At 34.9% G+C, this 13,846-nt stretch overlaps 1 protein-coding gene across 1 annotated transcript in view; it reads right to left on the bottom strand.

The window, feature by feature from the left end:
• LOC139122477 (WD repeat and FYVE domain-containing protein 3-like) overlaps positions 1 to 13,846 on the bottom strand; it is a 74,034-nt gene extending 60,188 nt beyond the window's left edge. Inside the window, 10 exon segments of the mRNA XM_070687874.1 lie at positions 33 to 130; positions 336 to 482; positions 850 to 905; positions 2,989 to 3,155; positions 3,887 to 4,073; positions 4,423 to 4,615; positions 5,011 to 5,291; positions 7,089 to 7,212; positions 8,353 to 8,599; positions 13,730 to 13,846. Coding sequence (XP_070543975.1) covers positions 33 to 130; positions 336 to 482; positions 850 to 905; positions 2,989 to 3,155; positions 3,887 to 4,073; positions 4,423 to 4,615; positions 5,011 to 5,291; positions 7,089 to 7,212; positions 8,353 to 8,535 — 1,436 coding nt within the window. The 5' untranslated portion in view covers positions 8,536 to 8,599; positions 13,730 to 13,846.

The following is a 13,846-nucleotide window of genomic DNA, read 5'->3' as shown; positions in this document are numbered from 1 at the left end:
AACTTCTGATACAAGTATTTAAAGTCACTTACTGTTGTGTCTTAATAAGTATACTGAGGCTTATCAGCTCTTTACAAGGTACGTAATTAAGATGCATGACCACAAACTCCAATAGTTCAAACAGTTTTTCCTGTTAATAATGTAAAATGACACATTATAAGTTAACTGGATTAACTTATGGCATGTACACACACAATACATTAAAACAAACTGCATGCTCATTCAAAAATTAAAATATTACTGACTCAAGTACAGTGTGGCTATGGTGCTAAATCCATAACTATGAATTGCAGGCTTCTTGGTGAAAGACACTGATTTACACTGAACGCACATACCTGTATTTCAATGGGTTTGGCATGGATCTTCTCCACAAATGTTGAGATTGTATTCTGGGATTCCAATATAAAGTAATTGGCATTGTCAGAGTTGTACACAGTGGAAACGACATCCAATATTGTACTGCACAAGTGAGCAGTTTGAGCCTGTGATGAAGATAGAGTATTTGTGTTAAGATATGGTAGAGTTTTGTATTAAGCTATGGTAGAGTATTTGTATTAAGCTATGGTAGAGTATTTGTGTTAAGATGAGAGAAAGAAACGACAAATGATACAAAGATTTATGATCAGTTTATCTACAAGTAAAAAATTCATTTTTACTAAATGAAAATCCAGTTATGCAGAGAATGGTATCTGCCCTAATTAGAAGGCAGAGCAACTTGACAAATGATGTATTATTTTTCACATGTAGAAAAATATTCCTTGTATGTTACTAAGAATACATTTTTCAACCAAAACAATTGTTAAATAGCATGTTGTTTTGTGCTAGTATCATATTGTATTTACTAATCACCTTGAGGAAGACTGTCTGCAGGACTTGGAAGGCTTGGATATTACGTACACTGACCCCTGTAATAATTCAATAAAATTATTATAATGAGTGACATTTATCATCCTAGACAACAGAATCTGAAACAGAATGCTCTCTAGTAAATGACCTATCTGGGCTGTAACAGACTACTGTTCTACAGCACCATTTGTCATTGTGCATTGTGAATACCATTATTGAGTCTTTGACTCAGCATAAATTTGTGTTAGGTTATGTATATGCGATGAGACAAGGAAACAATAAACATTACAAAGGTTTATGATTAGTTCAGCTACACGTAAAAACTTCCATTTCTACTGCATGAAAATCCAGTTATGAAGAGTGGTATCAGACTAAATTAGAAGGCAGAGCAACTTTCCAAATTATGTAAATACAATTCATAAATTCATAAATATTACATAATGCACAATTCATAAATCATGCTTTGTTAATTCTACATGTATTTGATTTAACAAAGCGTGATTTATTCACTTCAAGGAAACACATAGCTCACAGAACTTTGCAATTTTACATTTTTTGTGATGTTTAGTAAATAACTCACTGTTGACAATTCAGATGTATAACGTTGCTGGTCTATTGTGTCACACTGTGAATGAATGGAAGTACATATACAAAACAGGAAATGAGAGAACTCTATATATATGCCAAACTTCAAGTCATGCAGAACTTCCTTGTAGAGGTCACCACAGACTTATCCTTGTACCAATGTTGAATAAATATATATATGTATTCATGTGTGAGTTATCAATGTGCACATCATACATGCACATATTCATGTAAGTCATAGACTCAATAATGGTACAGAATGTATAATGACACCATGGGTAGAAATCATTGTGTAATTACGTAAACATGTGACACAAATGCTAGCATTTCATCTTACGATGTAACAGCCTGAATGTAGTAAAAGGCAATCATCCATGGTTGTAGTTGCATCATAAAATCTGCATGTATCCACAGCTGTACCAAGGTCACAAGGAAGTTTTGTATTAAAACTGATATACCTAATGCAAGGCTGCACACAGGAAGGATCATACTGTGGCTGAATGCCAATGCAAACCTATGCATCCTTGAAATTGATCAGTTTAGCTGACAATGTAATCTTGATAATCTTATCAAAAGCAGTGATAAAAGAATGGCAAAGGTATTTGTCATGTACTAAGGTTAAATATAAAAACTCATCATGCATCTGCCATCGAGCTGTTTCATAACTTTCACTGTTTCCTGGTGCCTCAAGGACAATACAGCCATATTTCAATACATTGTACTCAATGCCAGCATTTGAACCACCCCCCCACCCCCCATGAATATGACCTTGCATGAAACCGGAAGAAAACTTAGTTTGACCTTGTATGGAAAGAGCCACTACACAGCATATTTTACAGCCAAATCATGGATGTACAATGTATAAACACTGACAATAGCAGTGTACATTGCTCTCTGCTGATAATCAGGGCAAAACATTGCATTAATGTTCTTGTTTATATTTCACAGTATTTTTATGATAACCTCATTATTTCAATTTCCTGCAAAGACATCATTATTCTGTTATGAGTTTCATACCAGAACCAAATGATTCAGAAATAACTGTTAAGTACTACGACAGTTGATTTCAAGTATCACAGTGCATGTCTTAAGTGTACTCACAAAGACAAAAGACACTTTGGATTCAAATATCAATGCACAGAATTTTTTAAAGTTAAAATGTCAATACACTATGCAGTTTCTAAAACATAGTGTTAATGGCATTACACTAGTGAATCTTAGCAGAGAAGCTAAGTCTAAGCTACCGATGCATACCAGAAATATTGTCCTAGTTATTTACTGATGTTATCTATCATTAGAAGAAATCATTGCTCATTTAAACTGTGCAGCCAGAACCAATAGATACAATTTTTACAGACACAAATTTTTACAGCATGACCATACTCATGCACAATTGATAGGTGAACATCATGGAATTTTTGGCAGTGATACTGATAGAAAGAGACAATGGTATGTAAAATTGTGTTTGAGTATAGCAGTGACAAGAACAGACACCTAAGGAGATTGAGATTAGCAGTAATATCCATCAATATGTACAAATAAGACATAACGATTTACCTCTTCCTGTTGGTTGTGGTACTGTAAATCCTGGTTGTTGAAATGGTGCTCCATTGGTAGCACTACTGGGTTTCAATTCTACAAAGCCACATAATGTCAATGATGAAACCAATAACACTAAATTTCTCAGGGCATCTCTGGCCTCATCTTCACTCATCTCTTCCAACCTATTTGTGAAAACACAATCACACTTTAATGAACAATTCTAAAATATAAACATACATAAGTATATACTTTTCTGTTGATGATCAAACTGAACAGACTGGCAGGCATTGAGAGCAACTATTTTTAAAAGATGGATAAGATCAAATTCTCATGAAGATTGATGACAAGAGAAGAGGCACTCTCACTGCCCATGGAGGAAGTATTCATTTTCTTACAATGGTATTATTTCAAAGGCTACTCAGAAAAACTTTGCCTTTCTGAAATTCAAACCTAAAAGACACGCACGTCAAACATCAGAAAATCACTTGTTCCACAAATTTTCTTCTTCTTTCCTTTCCTTTCTTGCCAAGCAAAGCAAAGACCGATACTCGTACATTCATGCTTCAATAGCACAAACAATAATTACAATTCACATGTTTTATTACATCGTTTAGGAATCAATTGTGTGTATCTGAAAGACAATACCTTGTAGATAGCTTCAACAATACATCATATTTACAATGCATAATTTTTACAAATAATTTTTGTATCATTTTTAAAATATAAGGACCAATCATCTCGTGATTTTTGAATATTGTCGGTGATTTATCAATCTTCCAAGACTTTAAAGGACTCACTTTCATTTCAAGAACTTTTCAACGACTTTCAGGGAAGCTTTAAAAAATCATAACTTTAAGGAACATGGAGAGACTGAATGATAGACTCAATACTGTGAACTAATACTATTCCTTACCTCAGTAGAAAATCAGTCAGAAATATATATCCTTGGCAAGTTCTAAAGTCATCTAACAATACATTAGAGACTTCACTGCAGTCCTTAAGAAAACAGAAGACGGTGACAAACATCTCTACAATATCCAATGGTGATAATGCTTGCTCTCTCTGCATGTTATCTAAGCATAGTGCCACACAACCTTTGCCTGCAAAATTAGAAATAAACATATTCCAATCATTCAACACAACACTATGGTTCAGAACTTTTAAACATATCATGCATATAGCAGGGTTTGGGCAAAGTAATTTATGAATCAAAAAACTTTGATAAATCAGTTGAGTTGTACCTCAATACATGTGTATCTCCTATGAATATATCGTAAAAGACATGTTTCCAGCCTGAAGTGACTGTTTGGAAAAATACACTTTACCCAAAGAAAAGCCTACGATTGTCAACTCAACAATTGTTTCCTGTTCTTGGTGATACATATCTGTCTGTAGCCATGTTTGACTTTCTGTTAAAATAAATATGTTTCCTAGAAATATTTTACTTACTGTGGATGTAACTGACCACGTTTTGTGACAATCCATGTCTTGAAAGAGTGACTAGCACTTCTGCTGCACCTTTCCTCCATGGAATATTATGAACAGGACACCAACTTGTAATAGCACTGAAGAGCAGTGTTAAGTCATCTTTACGGGCTAACTCTTCTGCTGGAGCTACATGACCACACAGCCTGACCAGCAGCTGTAAAAAATACCAAAAAGGAACTTGACACAAACTTAAAAGTAGGAAAGAGTGTGGTTTATCAGTGCAACTATTGCAATTCCAGACAGGATAGCATATCCAGTCATGTCTAAAAGCTATCATGATCATTTAGCATTTGTGCTCAAATACACTTTTTATATTAGTACATGTACCATGCAGAGTTTGAACACTGAACACGCTGGAGTGTTTACCAGCAAAAAGGTGTGCGTACATATATGTTTATTGTAAATCAATGCTTCTCAGCAAAACCAAGTCTTTATTGCTACATGTAAGTACTTACACTGTAGTTTTTGGCTCACAGTACCAGCTACGGTAAAATCAATATACCATATAATCTTTGATGAAGGAGTCAATAAAATAACAAATCAAAGTACCTGTACACAGATCTTCTGCAGTAGTACCCTCCTTTCATGAGGTGAGAAATCAGAGTGCTGTGTGCTATCACCTGGTGATACTTCTACAACAGGTGGCAGATCAAAAAACAGATACAGACATTTGACAAGGGTGGACGGAACAGAAGCTGACGTCATAACATCAACTATAGTTTTACCACCAGCTGCCAATAGATTGAGAGAACTCAGCAACATCCAGCCATTACTACTCTCTTCAGTGTTTTGTATTTCCAGGTAATCAGCTATGGAGCAACTTGCTGCTTCTACAATGAAGAAATAGGAATATATAGTATTATTTTATTCATATGTTGAGACAGGTATACATGTAATTTGCTATGCTGCAAATCATTGGCTATCACAGAGATCAGTAAAACCAGTCAACTGTCTGAAAGCACTAATTTTTTTAAAGATAGTCTGGACAAGTAGAGTTGCCATTCAAATGATATTAAATTTGATGGACTGACGAATACATACTTAAGTAGTGTGACCAGAAAATATATCTGTGCTCTCCATGGCCTTTCCTAAATGTTAGTAAATTTATGACTTTGATTTGGACAAATTATGTATGCTGCCCCCCCCCCCCAACTGTGGTTAGACTGTTTTTGTTCTCGTCTCAGTGGTTTCCTTATTTCATATTTTTTTCATATCAGTTGCTGTTTTTACCCTTACTTTCTTTCCCTGCTGAGAATACTATCCATTTGAAGCATTGATAACCACACTCTTCCCTAAATTCACTGCTACCATCCATTCAGAAAGTTGACAGCATGTGACAATATTTTGATGTATTGAAATTAACCTCATACAAAGTGCACCAGTAGCAGAGTATATGACCCGGGAATCTTGAACCTTTTCATGCATGCTCATTTTATCTCTGGTCTGCTATCAGCTGACAGTTGCATGCCAAAGAACTGCGTCACCAATCACCAGCTGATGACAGGGCTAAGATCATTTTTGAAAGATGAGATACGGCTATGACAGAGCATTTCCCTGAAATTCATAATCCTTTTAAACTAAAAATCATCATCAAAAATTAACAAAAATGTTTGTAAATCTTTAATTGCGCATTCATTATTTGTTGTAATTTATTCATTTTTTGTCATAAGTTACAAATGTGACGAGTGACAGTGAGAGCAGAGTGTATGCAGAATCTTTAGGTTAAACTGAAAAGACACTTTCTTGAATCTACAACACTTGTCCATGGAACCACTGAGTACAGAATAGAATTGTTCACCCTAGTGAAGTGAATTGTACACCTAACCTGTCCAGGAGTTTGAAATGAATGGTAAAAACAATATATACATTAATGTAGCTTGGGTCACTACATAATTTGAAGAACTACCAATTTGCATAAAATTTGCATAAAAATGATGTTTATGGCTTCCTTCAAATCTAATTGATGTTTACAGCTTTCTATAAGACATAATTAAGACTACACACTCTTTGGCGGCATTCTTAACAGGTACTACATCATAAAACACTGTGAGCATAGTATTATAATCATCACGTAAAAAATGAAGTTTATTTTCTCAGTATTAAACATCTGATGAAATAAAAAAAATGTCTTGTATTGTAAATGATTCCTACAGTGAAATGTGTTTGACATTTTAGGGTTTTTTTTGCCAGCCTTTGTTTTATTGATATGTTTTGGTGGATTGCAATGTTCACATTGTCATGTTAATAATTAGTTAGGCTAATCAGTTATGATATCATTATCATAATAGTTAACTTGGATGAGGACACAACTACTGAAGTGTTAGAACCACTTATGCAGAGGTTATATACCAGTACATGTACTGGTATGTACGGATTTTGATGGGCCAGCATCACATTTACAATCTTGTGAAGATAAACCTTGGATGTACAGTCCACTTATCAGCCGATCCAATTAGTGCCAAATATTTAACAATTAAAGTTGACATTATGACTCCAGCAATGACAACAAAACACAGTATCTTTTAGTTGAAGATACTATCAACTATTCAACAAGGGCCCAACTGAGCAAAAGGGATATACTGTACAGTACATGTAGATGCACATTGATTTGGAATACTTTGCCTTACCTGTGGACTGATTTGAAGCTCTTCTTCTAATCTCAGTTACAAACAGCTTTGAAACATGGCTTGTAAAATGAAGTACATCACTGAATTTATTGATCATATCACTGGCTGGTGCTGAACCAAACACCTGCAGAGTATAACAAAAGTATCAATATTTTAGATACACTGTGTCTGATTTTCTTCTACCAAGGTACCACACAGCAATTTTGAAACAAAATAATTAACATGCTACACAAGCTATTTTTTTGTATAACAACAGTCCAAAATATAAATATATGTAGTTGATAGTAATACAAGTAAAACTATTGTTCAGTGGTATTTATGAAATCTTCCAATCACGTAATCAAGTCTTTCTTGAGGTCTGTTGGTGAAGTGGCACATTTGAACTCTGAAAAAGCATTATGGACCACCACCATAAGCACTGTATACTTTTATTCTCATAACTTTATCACATACTGGTGCATAGTACCGGCATACTGCTATCTAGTACACAGTATACTAGTACAAACATACTGGTCATAGTATACTGCTACCAGTACATATATACACAAATATATGCCTAGCATAAGTGATTATCATAGGAAAGTAAGCTAACATTGTCAACATTACACTGTTCAGTGTACTACAAAATATATTGGATGTTTACAAGTTTACATGTATTTATATCGATTCCAAATTTGTGTGTGAAAATTTTGCATGTCTTTTCATTATCTGCATGTACTTCAATGGAAATTTGTAAGTGTTTCAGAGACTTTTTTTCTGAAAGATCTTGCATTCACTGTCAACATACACATTTGAAATACAATATTTATCAATCATGGTATTTTAACTCAAAAAGCTGCAACACATTCCATCGTTACCACATTTTCAAAAGCTGATAACTGTTTTACAGTATAAATGTATGTTATTAGAATGAGGTCATCTTTGAAATAATCATTTGGATGCAGTCATTCAAAATACTGACTTGTCAAGATTTTGAGTGAAAATATTAAGTTTAACAACAATAATAATTTAATAATAATAATTTGTTTCTTTAGATTCTAAAGCCACATAAAACAGTGATCAGAGACACTTACATACAGTTTAACAAAGTAACAATACAAAACCAATTTTAAAAAGTCAACAACAATGAAATTTCAGATAAAAAACAAATTAGAACCAATCACAACCTAAAAATTTAATTTCATAAATGCGAGTCTGAAAAGATAGGTTTTGAGCAAACACTTAAAACTATTAAAGTTTGAACATGAATGTATGTTCACTTTACCTTGCAAAAGAGAGGCAACATCATGTAGACTTTCTCTTCTTGATCTTGTGGAGAGCTTGGTTGAGCAGAATAACACAATTCTACACATAATTTACGTAAATGCATTAATCCCAATGCATTATCTTGAGTATTGTTGTCCTCTGCCACCTGGTGGCGATTTATCAACTTTCTAACATAATTCATCTTCAGATGATCATGAAGTTTTTCAATATCTATTTTCTATGATAATTCCATGAACCAATATAACCTGGAAGGCATAAAGAACACCAATTAAGACCATTAAATATAACTGGGACTGGTTAAGTGATAGTCATGTACTGTATGGCACATACATGAATAAGTACACAGTGTTTTTTGCTAAGGTTGGGGAATATTGGTAAATGATTTGGGAACCCAGGTAACATTGCTGCTGTCCCCTAATCTGATTGCATTGATATACCAAGGGGAACCACGGTAAAATGACTGGGGGAACCCCGGTAACATTTACAGGGGTACCTGCCTTGACAAAAACACTGGTACATCTTTGCACATTACAGTACACACACACACACACACACACACACACACACACACACACAATATTACAATCAATTTGTTAATGCATGCCTGGTACTAATTGTAATACTGATCCTTGCTTTCTTTGGTGTTTCTGTTGATGCCTGGACATCTATGTAGTATAAACATACTGGTATATCAAGGTACAAAATGTATACACTTCAACTCAAAACTTCATTCATGTTCATACTACAGTATATATAATCTACTGCAGCAATACAACATATCATTACAGAGTAAACGCTCTAATCCTCATCACGGTTAATTAATACATACATACATTCAAAAAATGTTAAATCTCCTCTCATTAAAACTCAGGAAGCCTTGACAGGAATAAATTTTGAAACTTCCGTAAGTGGGCCATACACAAATATACACTGAATGTCTACAAAACACATTGCAGTCCTTTTTCATGATTTAGAAGCTTCAGCAAAATACTTTTCAAGCATCAAATTTATGCCATGTCTTCTTATCTTTATGAGGTGCTGTCATAACTCTTGCTATATTTTGGTCAAAATGTAACTGAAATCATTTAACTACTGTACCCACATCAGCTTCTCAAGACCTACAATACCATTTTCATCAGTTTTGAACTTTGCTTCAAATCTCATTACTTTACACAGTTGTCTTTTAGAACTTCATATTGTACATGATACATGTAGTAAAGAGTTCATTATCTATTCATTTTCTTAGCATACACAGTTACACCATAGGGTATCTCTTCTCTTACCAAATCTGGGGCTAACTTACAGACTCATCGTTTTACATATGATACTCATTTTGTTTTATTTATGATATTCATACTATTACTGCAGTAAGAAACAACATGCTTCTATTTCCTGATCACTATGGTTTATTCAAGCAGGAAATGTGACTATGATATCATTGGCTAGCATGTTAGATTTTCACTCCATGTACTGTACATACATGTATAACTCTATCTTGATATACATCAGGTGTGAGGGAATCAACAAGTCCACAATTGTAATACATTGATAGCTTTGCTAGAAAAATTATGTTTGTCAATTTCTCAAACTAGTTCAGCAACAGTGGACTTCCTGAAACTGAATGGACTTGAGAAAAAGGAAAATAGGATCAAATAACTGCAGTGCAGGACCACTGGATTAATCATTTATAATTATACTAGTCAGGGATCATCACATTCTGTACTGATTTGCTTATTCCTGAAATGACAATTTCAATAAAGTTTTATGCAAGAATGAACGATTCATTGCATTAATGTAGGGATGGAATAATAAGAGAATCTGAAGCATAGAATGATCTTTTTGCACAAGTACACATACATGTAAGTATGCATCCCTAACATATACATGTATTGTTCCCATAGCATAGCAGCTTTTTAAAACAATTCACCAATCAATCAATCTTAACGTCAATCACAAATAATGTAGGGGTAGCTTGCTTTGAATCAAGTTTATTTTTTTCTATGAAGTAAAGAATATGGTCTTCTATAAGACAAAAGACCCTCTACAAATGCATTTGCTTCATATCATTTTTCTTATTGAGCTCATACGTTAATTCATAAATGACTTACATTCATTTTGAAATGATTAATATGTATTACCAGTCATTTACGATGGTCAGTAGAGTATGCGTGATCCCATAGGGACGTAATTACAGATTGTTGGATGCAGATACAGAATGAGGCTTGGTTGAATTTACGCACTTTCAAACTTTCATTTAGGGGAGGGGGAAGGGGGTTGAGGCCAAACACACTTAGTTTTGTTTATCGTGCGCATGTTTTAATTATCCACGGCCCCTAAAAACAGCCTAACATTTCCAACATAGGCATGACTTTAATTCTTTCACCAGTCACCCTTTCTTTACATTTACATGTAGGCAAAAAAAAATAAATTCTGCTGTTACGATAACATGGTTTTCAAAATAGGGGTAGGTAGGTCAGTAGGGATTTTTTTCTTTTCAAAATATTTTTATTTTTAAATCTCATTTTTCAGGGGTTCAAACTCTGTAGCTGTTAACAGTTCCATCATCAGATTGGATTACTGGTTGACATGTATGTTTGTTTGAATGTCATAGAAACTGAACTGTCTGAATCATAATTCTTTGACAGCAAATTGTACTGTAAAAGCACAGTCCGGTTTCAGACCTGCTTGTCTTCGGTGATACATGGTTACGTCCATGGGTGGTGCAAACTGCTGGTCGCCCACCATCAGAACATGAAATGCATCAACGGTTTTCTTGGCTCTCGTAATTCCTCAACTTTCGCAGTCGCTCAAAATAAAAGTGAATCACAGTCACAGAGTGAATGTATTTCACGTTCAAGTTCATTGCAGTGTCGCCAACTTGGATATTTATCTGCTGGACTTCAAACCAGGGCCCAGCTGTAACACTGGCAAACTGAACTCAAGAGGAGTGTTTTTTACATTGAGAGCAACCTTGGTCATTTTCCTCAAGAATTTGTTTGAAAAGTCTGATTCCGATTTACAGCAGACAATAACCATCTTCCTTGCTGTGATCACTTTTGCAAAACTTACGTAATACACTACACGTTGTGTGTATCTCTGGCCGCCATATTGTTTGTGACGTATGTGCGACGATGAATGACGTCATAGGTGTCGCGCTAGTTCTTGCGTGATTTTCTCTTTATTTGCATGTGTGATTTTGTGGGATTTTCTTTCTTTTTTTTTACTTACGCGTCTACATAGCTCTAAAAAGTCTAGGGTTGGCGGGTAAAAATAGTGTAGGTTGGGTTATTGGAACAGCACAATTATTTTTGTTTGGCCTTAGCATAGCAAAAACAATCCTTAACCAATACACTACATATCATTATCTTCAAAATGCAAGACTTACACATACCATTACTAAGGACAACTAATATATTACAATGATTCTGTTGTTGTTTCTGTTTTTATCATTTTGTTTACAAACTAATTATCAACAATAGAGTGAGGGGAAGAAAAACTGTGATTGGACATTGTAATGATGGAATGCACCTCAGATTTTAGAGCTATTTTCACCTCTTAGTGTCACGTGATATCCATAAATTTGTTCTGTCATGCTTTGACTTTGATTGAGGGCAATCACAAATACTGGCTTTGCCAGTGACAATACTGCACAAGATATATTGTGATATCTCTTGCAACAGGATTTTCAGGTTATTGAATACGTACTGAAATTTATGAAAAACAATGATTTGTTTTAATTGGGCCAATTACATAGCCTAGACTATTGAGGCATGCTGTACAGAAAATGGATTCAGTTGAATAGGACAGTGTCCTTTGTAACAGATAATACGGGGAAAACTATAACAGCATGCTCCTGTTACTCTGAGATCCCAGTACATCTGTACTTCATGATTGCCAACGTGTATATCTAAAGTTATGTATGTTTATGCCGAATCAAAGATCAGCCATCCATGAACATGTTCACATTCAAAGCAAACATGGACATAGAAAATGTAATTATGTTGTGTGCATATGGTAAAGTCAAGTTCTGATGTTGCATATTGCAATTTGTTTCCAAAAAGTAGAATTGTAGAAATTTTGATCATTACCTAATGTTGCCAAAAGTCAGCACATTGGCTGCACAGTCAATACTACTCAAACAACATCGATTCAATTAACAGTTTTATCTTTTACTGAGCAAAATAATGTATGCCCATGTCTATTGAGTCTCTTATTTATGAAATATTGGTCTTAAACTACTGTAGGGCATTGAAACTTTCAGTTATGAAAAGTTTGGTTTTTCCCATCATGTTTTATTGTACAATGGAGATAAAAAAGCTCCATGATTGTACCATGGAGGTTCTCTGTTGGTACCTCCATAGTAAATTGCACACAATTTTGATCATGGATGTGGCATAGTATGATTCCAATGACATAGAAGCTACAAAGGTTATACCTTCGATAAGCTGACTTGATTTTTCTTGCTGCCATAAAATACCATACATTTTGTTAGTGTCTGACTGAGTTACCTTCCCTCACCAGAAGTATCTTAGGCCATCAAGCTACCCATGTAGTCTTAATGGCAATGTATACACTGGTCTTTCTTCTTTGTGGAGGGATGGCGTGTTGACATCGCTGTTGTTTATATTTGTCTTTTTACATTTTCATTACATACAAGCGTACGCGATCGGGGTCATTGCTCCTTTCACTCAGTCTCGTTGTGATAGCAAAAGCTTTGTAAGAAACTTCCACAAACTTCACCTTCATTACTTCCTGTGTTTGAGATGTTTGAGATCTGATCAGATCAAAGACAATATTCCAATGAACTTACCATATGACACGCCAAAGAATCGACACCTAATCATGAAATCTAGGCCGGTTTGTAAGGAAGTGCCGATTCCCATTAGATTTGGAAGATGTATACAAATGTTTGGTGCAGTGACTAACCATTAATTTGAACTTTTTAAGCGACAAATCGACCATGAAAATTTCCCGACGTCCTAGGTTCTGAAGACGAATGTTCCTAATACATAGAGTGGCATACGGAAGCCGGTACACTGAGTATACCACACATATACCACACATTGAACATCAACGGAACTTGAACTTTTCGATCGTCGCAAGTATTTAAGAACACAGTAAGAGACCTACCAGCTGTGGTACAAGTACACTAAAGCGATCGTACAAAAAACAAGTATCTAAAAGATTATTATGAGATGTGTCTGCGAAAAATCCGTACGTACACTCTAACGTTGTCTAGCCCCTCCTCCTCCGGTGATTCCCGTCATAAGTGTTTCCCTTACATCAGCAAAATACTGAATATCGAGGATAGACAGGACTTGATTTTAAGTAATACCACATTCTGAAGATGTTGCCATCTTGAAAACGTTTCTTACCTGACTAATTCCGCGGGAAAATCCTGCTGAATTTGACACACGATAAATATCTAATTCCATTGAATGAGACGGCCATATTGACTATTTTCGCTAGTTTTCGATGCATTATGGGAACAG

Source organism: Ptychodera flava, chromosome 22, assembly GCF_041260155.1.
Source record: "Ptychodera flava strain L36383 chromosome 22, AS_Pfla_20210202, whole genome shotgun sequence".
NCBI lineage: Eukaryota > Metazoa > Hemichordata > Enteropneusta > Ptychoderidae > Ptychodera > Ptychodera flava.
Note: the sequence above shows the minus strand (reverse complement) of the source record. Positions and strands in the feature narration are given on the sequence as shown.